The sequence below is a fragment of the Mycteria americana genome, chromosome 8, assembly GCF_035582795.1.
Source record: "Mycteria americana isolate JAX WOST 10 ecotype Jacksonville Zoo and Gardens chromosome 8, USCA_MyAme_1.0, whole genome shotgun sequence".
Classification (NCBI taxonomy): Eukaryota; Metazoa; Chordata; class Aves; order Ciconiiformes; family Ciconiidae; genus Mycteria; species Mycteria americana.
The window spans coordinates 44,717,304-44,734,881 of NC_134372.1; the positions used below are offsets into that span (position 1 = coordinate 44,717,304).

General features: G+C 43.2%; 1 protein-coding gene across 5 annotated transcripts in view; it reads left to right on the plus strand.

Moving 5' to 3' along the window:
* CMIP (c-Maf inducing protein) overlaps positions 1-17,578 on the plus strand; it is a 140,273-nt gene that overhangs the window by 90,798 nt on the left and 31,897 nt on the right. For all 5 annotated transcript variants that reach the window (XM_075510892.1, XM_075510893.1, XM_075510894.1 and 2 more), the window contains exons 4-6: positions 11,885-12,046; positions 13,240-13,281; positions 16,229-16,291. In XM_075510892.1, the coding sequence (XP_075367007.1) occupies positions 11,885-12,046; positions 13,240-13,281; positions 16,229-16,291 (267 nt within the window). The remainder of the gene's footprint in view (positions 1-11,884; positions 12,047-13,239; positions 13,282-16,228; positions 16,292-17,578) is intronic.

The following is a 17,578-nucleotide window of genomic DNA, read 5'->3' on the forward strand; positions in this document are numbered from 1 at the left end:
CAGGTTTTGGAGCAGCAAGGTTCTTGCTTTGACGGATGAAAGGCAGGCCACAAGTTTTTGGCTGGTGGTTTTACTCTTCCCGTGGAATGCACGGGTACCGGTTGTGGGAGACCATGAACAGGTTTTTAAGATAGCCGGAGCCTCTCCCCTGCATGACTTTGAGCATCCTGATGGAGTTTCGGACTGGACTTCATACTTTGTAGGGAACAGTTGCAGGGTCCAAGTGGTGTGTTAGTGGATCTGTGTTGCCAGGAAGAGAAGCTGGTACCAGTTAGAGCTTTCTAGTGAACATAGTGGGACTAAAAATATATCTTAGCATTTTTCAGTTCCCTCTCATGGTTAGGTTGATGTTTACTGCCAAGATTTGTTGTTCTTTTGTATTTAAAAGGTAAAGTGAAATGCAGCTGTGTCTGCCTGCATGGGGCTCTCCAGTGATATCCCCTTGCTCTTCATGCGCTGATTGATAATACCGCCTGGTCTATAGTCTGAACTGAACAACCTCATTGCAAATTCAGGAACTACATTGTGGAAATCTTGTCGTACTTACAGCCTTTTATTTCCATAATGTTTATTTTTGAAGTTAAGTATTCTCCTGTACTACTTTTTTTTTGGGGGGTGGGGGTGGGGGTGGTGGGATGGGGGGGTGGTGGTGGTGTTTGTTTTGTTTTGGGTTTGGGTTTTTTGTGGGTTTTTTTGGTTTTGGTTTTTTTTTTTTTTTGCTTAAGACATCTTCATGAGCATGTGAAGTCCATTGGTTCCCATGTTTTCCCACGTGAGTTTGAAAGTCTTAGGCCATCTGTTATCAGAAGTCACTTGAAAAATCTTGGCCTTGTTTTCTGTTTCTAAGATCTCAGTTTGCTAGAGGTAACTGCTGTTGGCAGCAGAAAGGCATTGATCTCACTTTGGGAAGCGGAAATGAATAGATGAGAACCAGACAAGATGTTGACAGAACTGGATCTAGACAGAAAGTTTCTTCTCTTATTTTCATATCAATCACTGGTGATGTTTTAAAAACTGGAACAGGTAGAGTGGTTAGTTTTTTTTAAGCATTTTGAACAAAATCGCTTTCACTGCCTTTGCATTAGGAAAATATCTCACTCTTTCTGGGGGTCATTGAAGCAGGTTCCTCCCATAAGGTGCGTCTGAACGGCGGCAGCTGATCACCGACTGTGCTCTGCATTGGCTTAACATGAATCATTTTAAATCTGGGAGCTGCATATCCATGTCAGCACAGCACTTTGTCCAACCAAAAGAGGCTCTCAGCAACATGCTGAGATGCCAGCCTGGATCTGAGCTGCTGCTCTGCCCTCATCTAGCCATACGCACGCATGGTTTGTATACCCATACCTGTCTCCTGCATTGCCAGAACAGGCTTTTTTAAGGAGACAGAACTCAAGCCAATTAATGGCCTAGTGGTGAAATCTGAGTAGAAACCAGATAGTTATTTTCTATCTTGCTTTAGCTAAGTCAGGACCAGCTCTAAATTTTCCCCTCTAGACTTGGATGCTATCCTATTCAAACTAATATTAGGTCTGAAGATAGAAGGGTGTCAAAAACAGCTGAATAAACAGGTCAGCTTGTTATTGTGTACTTAGGGCTCGGCTCTGGAGAGGAGTAAATACAATTGCTGGAGTATGTTGCTTCTCAGGAATGCTGAACTGCTGGCCAAAGAGGGATCCTTGGGTTTTGTCCTGGCGAATTGCTGCTCCGCCTTATTCCAGGGCTGGCCTTAAGACTAATTCTTTGCAATTCAGGACTTCCAGGTCATGGTGACCACTAGTTTCACCAAATTACAACTTCTTCTCTATAGCTGTCGTAATATAGAGCTGCACCAAAATTAGTCTCTCGTTCAGGTTCCTAGCTGCAGAAAAATCTGGTTTTAGGAGATCTCTTATGAAGACAGGACAAGACTGGTAGTCTTTCCCAGGAGTGTAATTATCCTCATCACACGATACATTGGGTGTGAAAACCTAACTCTGGGAGTTGACACATGCAAAGTGCCTTGTTAAGCGGCTGTCTTGGGGCCCAATTCTGCATTATGGATGCTATGAGGACTCTCGGTGTCAGAAGATGTACGTGAGCCTGAAGGAGCAAAGGGGATCGAGGTGTTGTTTTAAATTTCTCTTTCCTTTCTTGCGCAGTTTTGTCCTTATGTTTATTTCTTCCCATATGATTAGTGTGTTGAGTGCATCATAGTATACATAAGGTATTAGAGGATCATAAAACTGCTGCTAATATCTACAAAAAAAGCTGAAACAGTATGTTGCAAGTGTCACAGCCTGTATCATCTGCCCTAGCTCTTGCTATAAGTCATGTGTTCAGCTTGTCTGTCACACCTCTTTGTCTTTTTTCCCCAGAATAGCAATTGTTTCAAAATTAGAAAAAAAGTATCAGAAAACAATGCTGGTAAAAGTATGCCATTCATTCCCCTGTCTTCATTCAGAAGCCATTGCATCAGAGCAATTTACCATAGCCTGGTCTCTGGTGCTCTTTACTGTAGTATTTAAGATGGGAAGACTAGATTAGGCTGCGTGACCAGAGGCAAGATCCATCAAGGACAATGGGGTTGTCGTGAGTGACTTATTTGATTCGGCCCATCTCTGAACGAGGCGGGTAGTGGTTTTGGTAGCACCCCAGCGATCTCTGATCCTCTGCGAGGAAGCTATCCTTGGGATCCGAAAACTGAACGCTGCAAGACTTGATTCAGTCTTGCATGTCATGCAGTATTTGTACAAAGGAGAAGGAAAACAAGCAAATTGCAGAGATTCAGTGGCATTTTGGTAGGCTAAAATGTTGCAGGAGGTTTGGGGTTTTGTGCTGATGTGGTGCAGTAAGATGCGATATAAAAACATGGAACAAAGTGATGGGACCGTTTCAGATGCAAATGCTGCTCTGAAATCTGGTATCTCCCTGTGAGAAACTGGAAAATTCAGAGCTCCAAAGCCCAGTGATCTGAAGACAGAAATACCCTGCTTTTCTGAAGTCCCTTTTAAGATGCTAGCAAGCATCACATCAGTATCCAGTATCTGTGCTCTCCCTAAGGCTCTGCAGCAGCTTTCTGACACAAACATGTTCCTCGAGCCATGCACATCTCTCTTGCTGACGACATTGATGATGCAGGTGCACAAGAGAGAGAAGCCAATTTCAAAGCCATTTATGGTGTTGAAGTGCTAGAAACTCAGCAAAATAATACATTTGCCAAGGAGAAGAAAGTGAGACAGGTGGGTGAATGTCCATTTGGAAGGTTTTGCTGACTGGCGAGAGGGGAGGAGGGCAGGAAAAGCCGAGGGTGCCCACTGCTAGCAGTGGAGAGTAATAAGGAAAAGGGATGACGTGGCTTTTTAATCCAGTTTGCATATCTAGGAAGAAATAATTGCTTTGTGTGCTACTCGGTGCTACCTAAGCTTACTGGCATTTCCCAGAAAATAGAAGGGGGATGGATTATCTTTCAGAATTATCTTTTGTTAGCAGTTACTACAATGTGTAGCGTTAGTAGCTGCTTAATCCCAATTTGAGGTGTTCTCTCAGGTGGCAAGTTCTTTTGATCAGAGTTCTTACGTGGCCGAAATTACTGGCATATGTTCTGCAGCCTTGTAGATGAGGCAGCGTTGTGTTTTCCCAGTGATGACCAGCTCTCGCATGCCTGAGTGGGATCTGAAGGGTGTAGTGTCAGAGTGGGGGGGTTTCTGCACAGCAGGTATGCTGCCTGGCTATTCTCCACGGTGGCCTTGTGCACGGCTTTTTCTTTGGCAGACCTGGTCAAAGTGCAGTGACGATAAGATTGTGTGTGTTCTTTTTTTCCTACACACTATCTCTTCTCTGCAGTGGCAAAGTCATTTATTCCCACCGCAGGCTGAGAGCTGGTGGATGTCAAGGACTAGGCTCCACAGACACAGCCATCATGTGTGGAATATAAAGTGCGTGAATGTAAAGGTATTAGGAACCTGGATCAGTTCAGCTCGGTGTCAGAGGCATTCTGTAATGCAGTCAGTAATGGTAGTTCTCTGCACAGAGAAGCACACAGCAAGGACCGCACCTAGGTGGCAGTTAATGTCACAGTGCTTTTTGTCTTCTGCTTTCTGTTTGATGTATGCCAAACTCCACAGTCATACAGTGTCTGATATAGTTTGTTTATTTAATGCTATTCCCCCCCCCCCCCCCCCCCCCCCCTGCACTGCAGTGCAGTTACTCCACTGAAGGTTTTGGAAAGTGTGGAGCATATATGGTACACATATTCCTGCTTTTCATCTAGTAGTCTGCTCTTTTTTTTTTTTTTTTTTTTAAATGGAACATGATTTTGCTGACTCCAGCTCATACTGCATAATCTCAAATACAGGAGCATGTCAGACTCACACCCCTCTGGAAACTGTGGGTTGTGCCAGAACACTGAGATCCTGACGTCCAGACAGTGTCCATGTTGAGCATTTGCTGCTCTGGAGAAAAAGGCCAAAAATGCTGCAGCAGGCAGCAGTGAGGTCCTGCAAGAGGAGGAGGTAACTGTGCCTAAACATGTTTGAAACCTTCCCTCTGATGATGAGTCAGAGGCTGTTAAAGTGCTGTACATCAAGCAGGGTGTCTGGCTCCTGCCCTAATTGTGTGAGTCCAGCAACCTCTGTATGAAGGTTTTTCTCACTCATTCTGCATAAAACGTTTAAAGCAACTCAGGAGGGTTTGTAAACCCCACCAGCCTGCAGTTAGGGCAGATCTTTCCTGTACGTGTGGGACAACTGTGTTGTTCAACTGTATTGAAGTTGTTGAAGTTTTTCATTCTGCCCAAGATCAGGAGGAAAAGGTGTTGTGTGACTTTGGCTTAAAAAAACACAAAACAAAACACCTAAATGCTCATGGACAACATATTTTAAAATATTTCTTCTTTTGGGGGGATGTTACATGGGAATTGCAACCCAAGATCACAGCTGTGTCTCTACCAATGCTTTTTGCAAGTAGGGAGTGGCTTGTGCTTCTGCTAGAAATGTATCTGCAGTCATAGTGAAATTCCGCATAGCCAAAGCAACATTAAAAACAAACTCCAGCTTGGCTCCGATACGAAAAATACGGAACAGCAGTTGCTGTGTGCAGGATGAAAGCTGATGTTTTGCCAACCTGAAGTGTAAAGCTGGTGCTGGAACTGGGGCCTGAAGAATGGGAGTGTTTGCCAAAAGGAAATGGAAGCAGGGATGGAGGGTTTCGGGGAATGCATCAATGTCGGCCGTGCCAAAAAATGTCTCCCCTGTGGACAGGTCTGATTACGATAGTAACCACATTAGCCCATGCAAAGTGCAGCTGGAGCCACAGTTGGCCTTTTGCGTTTTCTAGCTGGGGAAGCGGCATCTTGAATGCACGGCTAAGGGAGAGCTGGGTTTGGATCGGCCAGCCGTGTTCCTGCATCTTGGTGACCAAAGGGCTGTATGCAGGGATTTGAGAGAAAGGCAAGACACCAGCAAAAACGAAGCCCAGTGTCTCTGCTTGGTAGTGGGAAGGTCTACCAAAGACAACCTCTTCCCTCCCCGCTTAGGGGGCTAGAAGGAAGCCACAATTTTTGAGTTGCTTTCAGTTTTTGGAGGCACACACACTGTATTTGTATGTAGGTTTGTCTTCAGTGGGGCCCATAAATTTAAGACCTGCTTGCCTAGTGTTTTTAGTTTTCTTTTTTCCCTTGGATAGAACATCCTTCCCTCCCCATCCTCTCATCCCCCCTTGTTGCTGAAGGATATCTTTGCAGTAGTCTTGAGCACATCAGAGAGCAGAAGCCTAGAAGTAGAAGGATGGTCAGTCAGGTGACAGCTGTGTGCAAAGGAGGTGGAGATGTATATATATAGATAGATAGATATATAATACGCTTCGGGAGCAAGTTCTTCAGTGCATTAACGTTGCAGCTGCCCAGTGTCGTGCTGGGACGTGAGAGAGGAGGCTGCCCTGTGAGCCCCCTGGTCCCACTTCCACTTTGCACTTCTCTTGGTCCAAGCAGAAATGCATTTTGTCCGTGTTTTGTCCTTTTAAAATTTTGTTTATTTCAGCATTCTTTTACTTCGCAGTGGTACTGTCCCAGTGGTATCTGAGCAAAGGACAAACTCTGCACCTGTGGAAAGTATCTGTGTGGTTGTTCCAGCTTGTGCATTAGTAACAGCTGAACCCACGTCACCACTTGCTGAACCCATTGAACTCTGTTGGCTTTGAAACTGCGCTGACCTGAGTGTTTGGGGGTTCTTGCCTGGATGAGCTGAGGTCTGGAGCAAGGTGGTAGACACTGGTGAGAAAAAAATAGGTGAATGAATGTAGGCTGAAAAAAGGGGTGGAAGAAGATGTTGTGATGGGGAAGCACAGCAACAGGGTATCAACGTTCAACTTGCTTGCGACAGCCCCAGTGCATGTTGGTGGTGCTTTTACTTAGGGGTGCCATGATCTAGCAGTTAGCCTGGAGGCCTGAGAATCAGACCTTGGTTCTGCTCTGGTCCTGGCTTGCCATATGACCTCAAGGAAATCACCTCGGTTTTCTTGCTCTGTTTGTCCTTCTTGACTTTAATCATCGAGACCATGAGCTGCTCAGGGCAGAGACTGTCACTTGATATATTTATTCAGGGCATAGATTCATGGGTGCCAATCTCAGTGCAATAAATAATGGCAATTTCGTCAGGATCTTTTTTACATGAATTGGCAAAAATGAAGTGTTACTTAAACCTTAACTGAGTCAGAATCAGGAAGTGTCTAGCTTATAACATTTCCCTCCAGTTCTCTGGCCTGTGGCAAGGAGCTTGTGGGCAAGTGAACCTCAACCAAGGCGATTGCATTCAGAGAAGCAACCGAAGCAGAGAAGTTGATGCACTTCAGCGTTTAGCACTGGGTAAAATGAAAAATGCAGAAAATGCCTTGACCTGAAAACATGGTAGAATGCAAAAGTTTGCTGCTGCTGTTTTGCAGCTATTTTAGAGAGCAGCACATTAGTCTTTCTGTGCAAAACCTTCAGAAGGACGTGAAGAGTTTGATTACTGCAGCATGAGCAGTCTGAAGTCCCCAGTTTGGAAAAGCTTCTGTAATCTCGTCCAGGCCCCAGCCCTTTGCCTGAAATGGGACTTTTTCTAGACTTAGTCTTTTCAGGTAGCTTGCTTTTTTTCTTCATATTGGTAAATGTTGCAGGTAGGAACTTAGTTCAGAAGGCTTTCAATGGATCCACTTGGTCATTTAAGCCCATCTGGTTATCCGGGAAACTTCCATTAGCAACAAGTTATTCTTACGTGTTTTTCAGAATACAGTGAAGTAAGTGATGCCTGCTAGTGTTAAAAGCATAATATGGAAGTAGTTGACTTCTGGGGATGCCATGCTGTCTTTGTTTTCATGAAGATAACAAATTAATAGACAAAATGCCAGCAGGTGGTGCTCAAGAATACATGGTACAGCTCCTGGGCTTTGTAGGACAAGCCAAGCATGTGTGTTGAACATCGCAAGCAACTCTTCCTGTTTCTTGTTACGCAGTGTTTTAACAAATGTTCTGCTGCAGTGGAGAAAACTGTTTCGGTGTCTGCTCTCTGTGGTTTTTTTTTTTCCTCTCTACATTTGCATCTAGCAAGAGGCACCTCCATTTTACATAAGCGCCATCAACATTAAACTAACACTAGCTTGGCTCAGCCATCCCCGCAATGAGCTGGAGAGGACCTCTATGCGGGAGGTTGACCTTTTCCCTTTTGCTGGAACTGCCCTCGTTGCTCAGCAAGAAATAAACAATTGCTGGCACATGCAACCCTCAAAGTCAGCGTACGTTCCTGCAGTAGCTCTAGCTTCTCCATTAAAGAAGCGATTAGTTGCGTGCTGTTGAGCGCCAAAGGGCTGAAGAGCAGAGGGCTAGAATTTAACAGGCTATTCTGGATTAGGGTCGGCAATTAATTTTTTTTAATGTAATGAAGATAGTATTTGCTGACGGGAAGACAGGTTCCCAAGAGTACAGAATGTTTCCTGGCCACCAGTAGCAAAGCAGGGATCAAATTTGGTCATCAAGAAGGCTAACTTCATCTTGCCCTTTCTGGATCAGGTGCACTGGCTGCTTTAAGATGTTCCTAACATGAAAGGTCTTGCTAGGGCTGAAAAAGGCAGTTGTTCCATGCCGTCCAATTTTGTGCATTAGAGTCCATTTTTCTGAGATGTCAACTACATCAGTATTACCATTCTTGTCCAAGGAAGTGGTGTGTGAGCAAGGGCTAGAGGATGAGGCCATTATGGGATAGAAAAACATATGAAGATGTTACTTAAAAAAGCTGAAAGTTTCCTAGGCTCTCCTGAACTTTCTGTTCGCAGCAGTGTTCAGGAGCTTTTGAGCACTGATGGCAAAAACCACTGCTTACAGACTTTTCTCACATTTGCTTGCTCAGTAACACTGGAAAAGTAATTTTTCACACGTGGACTTCAATTCCTCCTCCTCTAAAAGACGATTGAGACTTAGATCTTTGGGTTTCTGCAAGACTTAATTAATTAGAGTGATTTGAGAATGAAGGATGCCCTGTCAGTGTCACTTATTTCCCATGCTGCTTCTTCTGGGGACTTATTAAATTCAGTGGTTTTGCTTTTAAAGTCAGCATAGCAAGATTTTGGAATGACATTAGCCGTGTGGTTCTGGCTGGTCAGTAACTAGGAGGGTCAAATTCCAAGTTGGCATGTGTTATTTTCACTCACATAAATTGTCGCAGGAGCTGCTGCTTTTAGTGAAATCCCAGTGAAACTGGATTCCCACCCCAGTATTTTTCTTGTACATGCTATTAATGATGAATGTTGTGTGAGTATTTTCAGCAACCGAAGGCATCTTTCACACCTACATCCAGGGGGAACGAACTCCTCGCACGTGTTGCCATGCCTGTTCTCTGATACAGGTCTTTACCAGGCAGCTTTGCTTTTAAGCTCACGAGTGATTGTTTCTCCTTGCTCCGGAGTCAGCGCAGGTAGAATAGAGCAGATGGCTCGGTGTTGGCTAAGTGCTTGCCAATACACAGCAAATTGCTTCTGTAACCGACTGATAGGTTTCAAGCTTTAATCGAGGCTTTCAGCAAGGCGCTGAACAGTGAAAAGCATTCTGCTGAGAAAAACAGCAGCGTAACCATGGGCAAAGGTTCAGGATAGCAGAGTTCAACCCTCTTGGGGATGGCTCCTCTATTTATTTATTTATTTTCTGCCGCTTTCCCACCATTATTCAAGACTTCTGTACTGTCGCTTGCAGATTACAGCTCAGTATATCAGTGCGCTGCAATCCTTTGTGCGGAAAACGTGAAGCAGAGACTGATAGGTTTGGATTTTCTGCTTGCGGTGGGCTCAGCGTGTCTGCAAAGGTAGCTGTCTCCTGGTGCTCCCTTTGAGTCTCTGTCTGCCTGGCCTGAGCAGCAGCTTTTTAGGTCTCCCTTGCACAGCAGGGAGTACAGCTCCTGCTGTCTTTTATGTACGTCAGCATCATCAGCATTTTAATTTTTAATGGACATCTCTAAAAGGGAGAGGAAACCTCCCTTGCTCCTCCCTCCCTCCAAGCAAGAGTGGATCTGACAGCGGAAGAAAGATATTTGTTGTAGGGTTGTCTGAGCAGCGTTCTGTTGGGCAAGAGGCTTTCCTTCAGCAGCTGTCCCTTAGGCTGAAGGAGCTGCTCTCCGAAATCACGTTGTAACTCGGGCAGCCCAGAGTTCTCTTCACGTTGTAAGGGGCAGCCCAGAGCAGGCAGGGATACAATAACCCAGTCGTCTAGCTCTCGTCCCCACTTTTTACCCAGCTTTGAATTCTGCTTTGAATTTGATTTCTTCGTAGTACAGGACCAAGGAATAAATTTCAGCATGCAAAACATATCTGTTGAGCTAGCTCTGTTTAGTGTCCTCAATTAGTCAGAAAGGAGTTGCTTCAAGTTACAAAGCTGGCTGGTTGGCTTTGAAGTTTAGATTCTACTTTGTGCTGGAGTGGGTCTAACAAAAAGACCCTAAGAAAAGGCACTACATGAATAAGAGAAATTAAACTATGATTCAAGTTTCCTAAACAGTCCAAGAAATCTGTGATGATGGTAGAAGTAGTACTGGTAGCTTAAAAATGCTGGTGGACCCTCTGCCCCAAGGAGCTCAGAAGTACAAAGATTTTTGCTCAGTTCTAAAATCCCAAACACATTTGATAATGTCTGCAACGTGTGTTTTTATGTTCCTTTAGCTTTTCAGTGGCTTAAAATGCACTGAAAGTGTAAACTACTGCCAGCGTGCTTTTGTACTTGCATGAATTTAATTAAAAAGATAATTGGATTGCTTTATCAGCCTTTACATGTCAGCCCAGTGCCACCCTCTTCTCCCCCCTCTAACAACGCTGACAAACCCAAGGCATCTGAAATCTGTATTTTTCTGTATTGTTCTCTTCTCTCATGTTTCGGATAGGGTACAGAGGTGACTGTGGTTTCTGTTGAGCATTAGATCTGCTGCCAGGGTGGGAAGGAAGTGGCTGATAAGCAGAGGGCCAGCCTGTTCAGACAGCTCCCTGTGCGAGTGGAGGGAGAAATGCCGTGTAGCGGCAAAGCTCCAAAACAAAACAAAGCGGACTGACTCTTTGAAAAGTCCTCTGCCTTTATTACGCTGACGATGTATAGCCCAAAATGTGCACCTGGATCTGCAAGCTGCGTGACTTGGGCAGTTTTTGTGATTTCCCTGGAAATGCTGCTGAGGAACGTAAGATCCATTTTTAGTGCAAAACACTGACGTTTTCATGTAAACAGAGAAGTACTCAGCCTGTGTTGTTTAATAAACTTGAGGATGTATCCAGACTTCTTGACATCCCTGTGACCAGAGGACCAGATTCGCACACAGAGAGGAGCGGAAGGGCATGCGAACTCAATACAACACTGCGGTCCTGGCAGTCGCTCTCCGTCAGCCAGCAGAGCTCCTTCCCTGCCAGCTCCGTGGCCGTGCGGTGCCTCCAGCGCTGCCCGCTTTGGCAAGCCTCTCCTGGTTCTAGTGTGTGCTTCCTGTTGTCGTCGTCGGGAGTGGTGTTTTAACGCTCGTCATCGTTTCCTTGAACTTCTAGAGTTTCATCAAGCCACCTCTGGGAATTTGGGAGGGTGGGTTTTCTCTAAAGAATACTATTTATAATTTAAAGTAGCCTCTGTTCCAGTCATTTGTGGCAACATGGCTGCTGAGGAGGTAAGAATTGTCTTTCGCTTATCCAGCTGGTCTGTGGATGGGGCAATTGGTGAAATAGCTTGGGCACGGCCAGAAGTAATGCAGGGGCATGCAGAGGACCGGGGCAGATGAGATTAGGCAGTCAGGAATGCTTTTCTTGAGAGTGGAAATGCTGTTGCATGGAAGACTTAGAGGCTTTACAAGTTAGTTTCTGTTACAACTGGAGGGTGACAACATGACTTTTCAGCATTGTTCAAGACAGAAAAAAAGCCTGTGGGTCTACTGGAATTTTTCACTTTGATGAAACTGATTTAATTCATTCTGAATTTGAATTCACCAATTAGCAACGTGGAATAATGTTTTGATGGTCTCTCTCTCTCCCCCTTTCTTAATGACTAACTCCCTTTAAAAGGACCTACAGCTTTGTGAACCGTGTAATAGCAGGTATCTGTTATTAGCCTGAGGAATAAGGTGTTTGCAAGAGGAGATGATGGAAAAAAAAAAGATGCTCTGGAGTTTAAAAACTTATTTTAAAATAAAAAAAGGGAGTCACAGTTTTTCCGTGCTTCCACAGAAGAAATTGGTTTAGACATATGAGATTTTCTTTTCCATTTAAATGTTTTAACTACCGCCTTTTCAGCAAACCGAAAAGGCAAAACTCAAAATACAAAGCAGCCCACGTGACAGTTGCATGTAGGAAGCGCATATCCAGTCAGATTTTTCAAGGGGTTTGTAGTGGTGTCAGTGTGACCCTTTCATTTTTCTTGCAGAAAAAGATTTACAAGTACAAGAAGGTGCTCAGTAACCCCAGTCGCTGGGAGGTGGTGTTGAAGGAGATCAGGACGCTGGTGGACATGGCGCTGACATCTCCGCTTCAGGATGACTCTATTCACCAAGCACCACTGGAGATCGTCTCAAAACTTCTCTCAGAGGTATGACCTCAGCAGTGCTCCTGCAAGACACAGTCACATTTAGACGAGAGACAAACAGTTAAAAAGTTTGTGGGTGGGTTTTATTTTAACTGGGCTGTCAAATTCTGCCTTTGAGTCTGCTCATGACTTCTGCTGACTTGAGTGGAATTTGTACTTGCTGGGGAGAAGGAGAATTTGACCCATGTTAGGTAGATCTCTAGAAACAAAACAAAACACATTTCTCTTGAGGCTTTTTTTGTTCTTGTTGATTATTTATGGTAAATTTATTATGGGTCTGATTCATGTCTTATTTCAAGTCAATGGTAAAACTCCCCTTGACTTCTATTCCATTGGCTTTGTTTGCATGACCGATAATTCTTGTAGCAATATGTATATACCAATAAATTCATTGTGCAGCTATTTTATTACTACCAGTTCTGTCAAAGAAAAATATTTTCCTTCTTCAGAGGTATCTATCCTCCTTTTATAGCATCTATTTCAAATAGGTAACTTTTCATGGAAGGGAAATGTAATGCCAAGCAGGTTTTTCATGTCTTAGTTCTGATGTACAAAGATTTGTGATAAGCAAAAAAGTTGCTAGCTTTTTTTCTTGCAGTAGGCAAATATTTTAGCAGCTCACAACTTTGTAACCTCTGAATGGATCATGCTGCTGAGAGAGAAAGCCAAAAGCAAACTCTTTCGCATAGGTGGTAGCATAAGTGACTTCCAGTAAATTTATTGACTTTTACTGGTTCCATGTTTTTGAAGAAGGAATTTCAGGAAAACTGCAGCAGTTAGTTTACTACCAACAAATGGTGTACAACACCACAACAATCCTTTTATTAATTTTCTTAGAAACATACAGCCTGCCTTAAGAAAACATTTTTAAGAAATGTATCACTAGCTTTAATTTTCCAACTGATTGAGACCTTCTCTGGCATTCTGGTGTTTGCATGCTCAGCTTTCATGGCTAGGGTGGCTTGAATCTGAAGGTGCTGAGGGAGAAATGGAAGCTTGCACAATCCCTCATAGCAGATAGTATACCACCTTCTTTAAGAGAGTGATTTTAATTTGATAATTTTATTCTGAAAAATAAGCAATTGCAGTCTTGAGCCTTTCTGCTTGTGTCTGGTGGTAGCTAAGAAGACTGTGTATGCTGATGTGCCAACTCAGAGTACACTTGCTCATTCATTTATTCTATTCAACTCTTTCAGAACAACAACTTAACCACTCAAGACCACGAGAGCATTATTGTGGTGAGTACCTTTCTGTCAAAATCTGAGGACAAATCTGTATTGTTTGATAAGACTTCTGTTAATGCTTGCCTCCACCCCAGTAAAGTATGGCAAATATGAAAGCATTTCCACCAATGCTGGTGAACTTACGCAGGATCGAACTCACTTGTTCTCCTTTTTTTTGTGTGGCTTTGTCATTCCTCTTTTCTTGTTTTGTGGGTGAGTAACAATACTGTTTCCTCATCAACTTACATGAAACTGCACAGCATGCTGAGGGTTAATCGTCTCCCAAAATGGCCTCTTTACGAGGCTACACAACGCAATGTTCATATCTATATATGTACTTTAAATAGTCAAAAAACATTTCCAGATGTGCCCTATAAAACCCTTAGCCTTAGTAGTTTCCTGAGGGGCTAATGCTACCATATACAGAATGTCTCCATTGCTGATGGTATGTGAGCAAGTGATTGTTTTTGTAAGTGTGGATATGTGTATGTGTCACTGCAGTTTAACCCCCTGCTTACTTGATTTATAAAAATATCCTCTTCAACTTTTTTCTTTTGTGTAGGTTGCATTTGTTTAGACATAGAAATAAGTGATTCAAATGGCAGCTCTTTTCCTTGTGCAACAAAATGTAAAATCTCAGCAATTTATCAGGGAGGTGGAACTTGGTTCCCCATCACTGTAATTTAATTTCAGTTACTGGCAATTTCCAGGAGATTTTCCCAGTAATCTAATCTAGAACCTCACCACCACCTGATCATCACGTCTCCGTGACTCTTTCTGCAAAATGACAAGGTGGCATGTAGCTGCCAGTAGGTGTGAATTGTGTTTAACTGCTGCTTAAGATACCATTTTAGCTGGAATCAGTTGCCAATATAAATTTCTGAAGTGGCATTTACTTTGGGGTTTTTTTTTTTTTTGAGATCTGCTATAGCTTTCATTTTACTCTAGTGCGAAGGGTAATTCAGGCCTCCAGTTACAACTGGTTGTGTTGAGGAAAGGATTTTTTAATAAAAGATGTAAGGTAGCCCTGCTGTGAGCAGGGAAGTTGAACCAGGTGGCCTCCAAAGCTCCTTTCAGCCTACATTATTCAGCAATTCTGGATGATGGCTTCTTCAGTTCAAGTCCTGCCCTTCTGTAGGTTGTGCCCGAACCATTAAGGAGATGGCAGTTTCTGGGCATTCAGAGCTCGCTGCTGTTACACAGCTAACCTGTGCTATTCTTAGGAAGTATTGCTAATGCTGTGTATTTATGTAGTATCTTAAAAGTACGCAGTGATTTGCCATGCAGATGGAACCAGCTTTCCTTCTCTAGATGGTGCTGGAACCATCTTTCCAATATTATTCCAAAAATTATTCCAAAATTCCAAATTTCCAAACTCCAAAAACCAGTATTACAACTGATCCCTTCCCGGTAAGGAAGGGGAAGCACATGTTGCCGTAACTGGGCAATGGGAGACAGGAAGTTTCTGCTTTTAACCACAGCGCACATAAGGAAAATACAGGCTGTTTTCATGCTGTCGCTCTTCCACACTGACCGTACAGGTGGAGCTGTGACCCGCTTGATAGTGTCTGTTGTGGTCATTTCCTACATTCAGTAAGGACTGGGCTGAAACAATAAAGCTCATTTCTTTTAGGCTGACAACCAGCCAGTTACATCTCTGATGCAGTGATCCTCTCACAGTTACAGAACAGGTATAAACACTTGGTGATTTTGCAATACATGGCTCCTGTGGTTTGGCAGATCCTATAGCAAACACTCCAAAAGAGGGATTCAAGGAAGATCTTTAGCTCAGGTGTTGGATGGGTAGCGAGGATATTCTAGTCTCACTGAATAGTGTCGCATTCTCCATCAGTCCACTGGTGCTGGACCACCACCAGAGGAAGAGTGAACAGTTGCAGAAGGATGGCACATGATAATCAACAGAAAATTCACAAATGTTATGTGTAACCAGAACAGATCTTTGCAGATGTGGTTGGGTTTCATTGTTAAAATTCACATTAATCTTGACCCGTTTGTGTGTGAAAGCGGCTATTGTGAAACACAGTCATTGCAAGCAGAGTCACCGGGTTTGAAATCATTAAGGAGACGAGAGGGAGAGCAAAAAACAAAGCAAGCTGCCTTAGTAAAGCTCCAGATGCCATCCAGATAAAATATCTGGTGTTCAGTCGCTTAATACAAAATGTCCTAGCTGCTGTGTTGAGAGTCTTACTTTTAAATGGGTACTGGGAATCCCTTCAGCTCAAGACAGGAAAAGCCCGAAGGCACTATCACATAGAGAGAATACATTGTTCTAGTACCATTTTCTAATTTACAAAGGAAGTAACAACAACATAAGTTCATTACACCCTCAGTGGCAGGTATGACCTCTAATGTGTTTACCGAGCATAAGCACATTGGTTTGCGTAGCAACAAAGAAGGAATGGTTGATCTCAACTTTTACAAAGTTAGATGCTTGATTTTGATGAATAGGGTCCCCCAAGGTAAGAACAGTGCCATGTTACTTTTAGTGAGTTATTTCTCACAAAAAGAGCTCTAACTCTTTTATAAAGGATATGTGTGTGTGTGTGCGTGTGTGGCGTTTTTCAGTTTTTTCTCTTAGGGAGCTGTTACAACTGAAACAGTAAGCCACATTAATCCTTGCTGTTTTACATCCTAAAAGAATTGGTCTGCTCCCGTTTTCATTTAAACTATTATAAAAATTGTACACCTTTGCTGTGTTTTATGTATTTACACTGATGTAGTTAAAAGCAAAATTTTCCGGAGGATTCATAGCAGAGGTGTGCTTGAGCTTAATGTAAAATAACACACAGCCTACCTCTAATTCCTCTATTGATGCTTTTGTCCTTCTTCTTTAAAAGTGAGCTGTCCCCCCCACCCCCCCAATATTTCCCTGCAAAATGCTTACTCCAGTTGCAGTCCTCTAATTAAATTTTTCTCTCTCTTTCTCCCTTTCTTTTTAAAGGCAATTGCACCTTTGCTGGAAAACAACCATCCTCCTCCTGACCTCTGTGAATTCTTCTGCAAGGTATCAGAACAGCTTTGCTTTCTGAAATCTCGTAGTTGTATATGAGTTGTAGTTCTTTGAGGGAGTTGTTGCTTTTTTTTCTTTAACTCCTTACCTCATGCCCAAATTGATTTCAGTTTTTGGTCAACAACCAACGACACTGGAATAGTTAACAGCACCATTATGATAAATAGATCCATACCTTTAGTACATCAGACTGCGTAGCCCTGATACCCTGTGAGAGTTAAAATCTTCAGACTCCCACACCCCAGTCTGGGTACAAGAGATGTCCTACTGCATGTTCTACTTAGCTAATGCAAAAATCATTGGAGTCACTGTGTTCAGATGAGTTGGTAATGTGATGCACAGCTCAGCCCTAATGGTATTATGTAATTGAGTAATGGCAGTGGGAAGATCATAAGGACCCATTCTCTTTCCCGGTAAATCTATGCTTGTGCTGTATTTTGCATCCTTTCCATAAACTTCTGAGTACTTTGGATTGCAGAGCTTCTGAATGTGAAAATACTACTTTTCCTCTAGGCCTGTTTGTGTTTCGGTTTCAAGTCTGCTTAAATTTGCTTACTGATGGCTGGGCATACATTTGTCAAATGTTCTGGATGCTGCTTATAGTGCCCATCCAGAGTTATTCATCAGCAGTTTCTTCCTACGGAAATTAAGTCAAGTTTCAGAAACTCCTCTGACTGTTGCATTTTTATAAGCCAGTCTTAGGATCATATCTAGCCTTGGACTCAAGGCACTTTTATTCCTGGTTTGTTTTGCCTTTGGTCTCCATCAGAGGTGGGCACCTAATGATCTTTAAATGTGTGGGATGGGCTGTGTGTAGTTGCAGGAAGGGAAACAGGTTATGGACTTCTCCTCAGAGATACTCAGAACTGAAATGGACAAGGCTAATGAGAAGGCTAATGTATCTTCAAAATTGACCCTGCCTTGACTGAGGGGTTGGACCAGATGACCTCCAAAGGTCCTTCCCAGCCTAAATTACTCTGACTGATACATTATGATTGTATGTTTTAGCCTGTGATGGGAGAGTGGCTTGTTGGCACCCTCCAAGATCCACCATAGGTTTTTAGCCTGGATCCCAAGGAAAGGAGGTCTGTACCATTACACTGCCTGTGTCTACATATCTTTTTGTCCCCAACCCCTTTGCTTTTAAAACTGTTGGCAAGTTTCAACCAAATTTGACAAAAAGGGGAGAAGTCTCAAAAATACTACGTTCCAGTGAGTTTTGTGAAGAATAGGCAGTAGGGAAAGGAACTCATGAGCTCCCATGGTAATCTTGTATTAGAT